The 3,269-nt window shown below is 39.6% G+C and overlaps 1 protein-coding gene across 1 annotated transcript; it reads left to right on the top strand.

The window, feature by feature from the left end:
- The first annotated feature begins 475 nt into the window (after positions 1 to 475).
- si:dkey-148a17.6 (uncharacterized protein LOC108190685 homolog) lies at positions 476 to 2,459 on the top strand. Its single transcript, XM_057847288.1, has one exon. The coding sequence runs from the start codon at positions 517 to 519 to the stop codon at positions 1,555 to 1,557; it is 1,041 nt and encodes a 346-aa protein (XP_057703271.1). The 5' UTR covers positions 476 to 516; the 3' UTR covers positions 1,558 to 2,459.
- The last annotated feature ends 810 nt before the right edge of the window (positions 2,460 to 3,269 follow it).

The raw sequence follows: 3,269 nt of genomic DNA, 5'->3' as shown, positions 1-3,269 counted from the left end.
ATCAGCCATCGTGTAGCACAGCTGACTCACTGACACGGAGCAACAACCGGTGGGAGAGGGCTGAGCCTTACAGGTTCAAGCAAGGGATTTCTCCATACATTTTTGGGACATAAAAAATAGCTAACACCTTAGGGACGGTATGTTGGAAAGTTTTTGCGGTTTTGAAACCTTGACATTTTCATACCATGTATTACTCCATGTATTAATCTAAACACACATGGATGACTGAACTTTAAAAGTGTACATTCTTTAATGTTAAAAAAGGTCAGTATGATAACACAACCCTCCACAATTTGACAATATCAAAAAATGTCAGATGACATGCATGAACAAATATTTCAAGGTGGATGTTAATCTTATGATGAAAATATGAGTCACCATTCACAGGAAATTACCTACTTTTTCATGCAAAAAAGGGGAAGTGAGGCCTTGCTGGTGCTGCACTTTGTTTTTGTTTTTCAGGCAGACACCACTGTCAGCACCTTACATTCGACCGAGGTCTTTTCTCCGGATGACATGGCTTCTGAGGAATTTGATGGAGGATTAGCGGCAGCGTGTGTGATCTTGGGCCTATGCTTTCTGGTTGGGATCCCTGGCAACCTACTGGTGATCTGGACCATCCTACATCACGTGAAGCAACGCTCGCACACAGTGGTACTCATCCTTCACCTTGCTGTCGCTGACCTTCTGGTGCTCATCACACTGCCTCTGTGGATCTATTCATTGGCCAAATCTTGGGTCTTTGGAGAGATCTGCTGCAAAGTCATGTATTTCATGATCAATGCCTGTATGTATGGAAGCGTTTTCTTAATTACCCTCATGAGCGTGGAGCGTTTTTTGTCCGTGCGTTATCCTTTCACCTCAGCTGTTTGGAAGAGGAAAAATGCCTTAAGTAAAGCACTGCTGTTCCTTTGGACTGCCGCCTTCTTGTTCAGTGTGCCCGCACTCATCACGCGGGTTATCGATAAGGAGGATTCAGGAGAGGAGCACTGTTTGTACAGCCAGTACACCTCAGACACACAGGAGTTAGTGTGTGTGCTGCTGGAGACCCTGGTGGGCTATGTATTGCCATTCTCCATCCTGGTGGTGTGCTATGGATGCCTGTCTAGCCGCATTTCTCAGATGAATTTCAAGTCCAAGCGCAAGTCTACGATCCTCATCGCCAGCGTGGTGGTATTTTTCGCCATTTGCTGGACGCCCTACCACATCGGAAACTTACTCTCATTGGTTACCCTTGCCACGGCTAATTCTTTCCCAGATATTGGGAATCATTTGGAGGATGTGCGAAACAACATGGTTTACATCAGCGGAGCAATGGTTTTTATCAGCAGCACAATCAACCCTGTTCTGTACATGTTTGCTGCCCGCTCCTTTCGCAGTTCTTTAGGTGACACTGGCATCCGCAAGCTCTTCCGGCACATTTCCAGTACCTCTCCAGGTGAGGGCAACAAGGAGTTCTCCTTTGTGTCCAAGAGACAAAACAATCAGACCAGCAGCTCTCAGTGTAATTCTGAGACAAAGGAGCAAAGTGACATTTGTGGAAACAACATATCCTAGCAACATGAGCAAATTGTGCGTGTATATGCATATGCAGCATATATATTATCAACCAGTTTCCTTTTTGGTATCGTATTTGAAATGTAACTCTTACGTACTATGTAAATTTACTAACATGAAAATAAGAGTGCAAGATCTAAATCTTCAAAAAATTCATGTTAGACTTATGTATGTATACAAAATATTAATGTGCAATTTAATACCACCATAAACTACAAATGCACTGATAAAAAATTAAAAATAAAACAAGTACTTCTCTAATAGTCATTGGCTGGGAACCGATTCAGGGTGTACCCTGCCTAGTGCCCATACTTAGCTGGGATAGGCCCCAAGACCCCTACAACCCTCGTGAGGATAGTGGAGGTATTACCAGCACAATTACCTCATAGTTCTGAGGTTAAGGGTTTGAATCTGGGCTCCATGTGGAGTTGTTGTTTTTTTTTTTTTTTTTCCTTCTGGCGTTCTACTGGATTGCAAAACATGTATCTCAAGGTGAAGTGAAGACTTGATGAGAGTGTGAATGGCTGTTTGATTTTGTTTGACTGTATGCCATCTGCTATTTGTAAAATTCTGGAATTTAAGTACCTGACTACCTGTGTGTCTGTATTTAAGAGTTTTTTTTTCTGAAATGCAGTACTCATCACAATACAGTACAATTCAGATGAACAGTGTTTAAAGTAAGATGAAATATAATTGTTTGTGTACCTGCAAAATATGTATTGACACATTTTTGTATTGCAAATCTGAAGATTAAAAAAAAAAACATTTGCGTTTTTTGTATAAATGTAGTACGAAATGAAAATTAACTTGTCTCCAGTACAACCGTTCAACTGTGCATTTCAACTGTCTTTTCTTTGTTAGTATTATGAGAAGTGAACCCACCATTTTACTTTTACACATTTGAGGCCGTGCCTCATGAATTTTACGATTAACTTTCAATTAATAAAAAATACATATTGTTGTGAAATGTAGGGAAATGTTGCAATTTGCCACGACTTGTCATTGAATCTCACGGCAGACAAGTCGGGTCAGAACCTTTTACTTCCTCCCTATAACAAGATTGCAAAATGAATGTTCCCTTTATAGTTACACTAAAAAGCGGAATAACGTTTTTTTTGTTTTCCATAGTCATGCAAAGTCTTACTCTAGTCGTGAGATTGTGCAAGTTTTCTGTCAACTATGTAAATCTAAAAAGTGGGGGGAAAGGTCTTGATCACAATATAGTCATTCTCAACAATATCACAACCAGGAGATGGCAGTGTCAGCACTACTTTAGATGATGACGTCTTTGTATCAACGTTGGACGTATCACCACATAGGTCATAAAAAAGCAACAACCAACAATAAATCTACACATTTAATAAGATCCATACAAGAACTTAATGTACAAATTTGCCTTTAACAAGGTAAATGATGCCCATTTTATAGAGCTTTTAAAAAGCATTAATAGTCTTGTCGTTGTTCTTTTGCATTAGTTTAAAACAGTAGGGACCAAAAATATGCCTTATTTTGGACGACTTGGCTATAATCATGTCAGTCCAAATACAAAAGCAATGGGCCAAAGCAATAATTGGGCAGTTACATTGTGGCATGATCAAAAAATTCACTTATTTAAAAGTACTAAAAGAATTCCATTTCATGTTTCTAAAAAAAAAAGTTTGGAATTGGATTGTGAACGGTTGTTTGTCAACATGCACCCTACAATTAATTGG

This window comes from Corythoichthys intestinalis, chromosome 1 (assembly GCF_030265065.1).
Source record: "Corythoichthys intestinalis isolate RoL2023-P3 chromosome 1, ASM3026506v1, whole genome shotgun sequence".
NCBI lineage: Eukaryota > Metazoa > Chordata > Actinopteri > Syngnathiformes > Syngnathidae > Corythoichthys > Corythoichthys intestinalis.
Note: the sequence above shows the minus strand (reverse complement) of the source record. Positions and strands in the feature narration are given on the sequence as shown.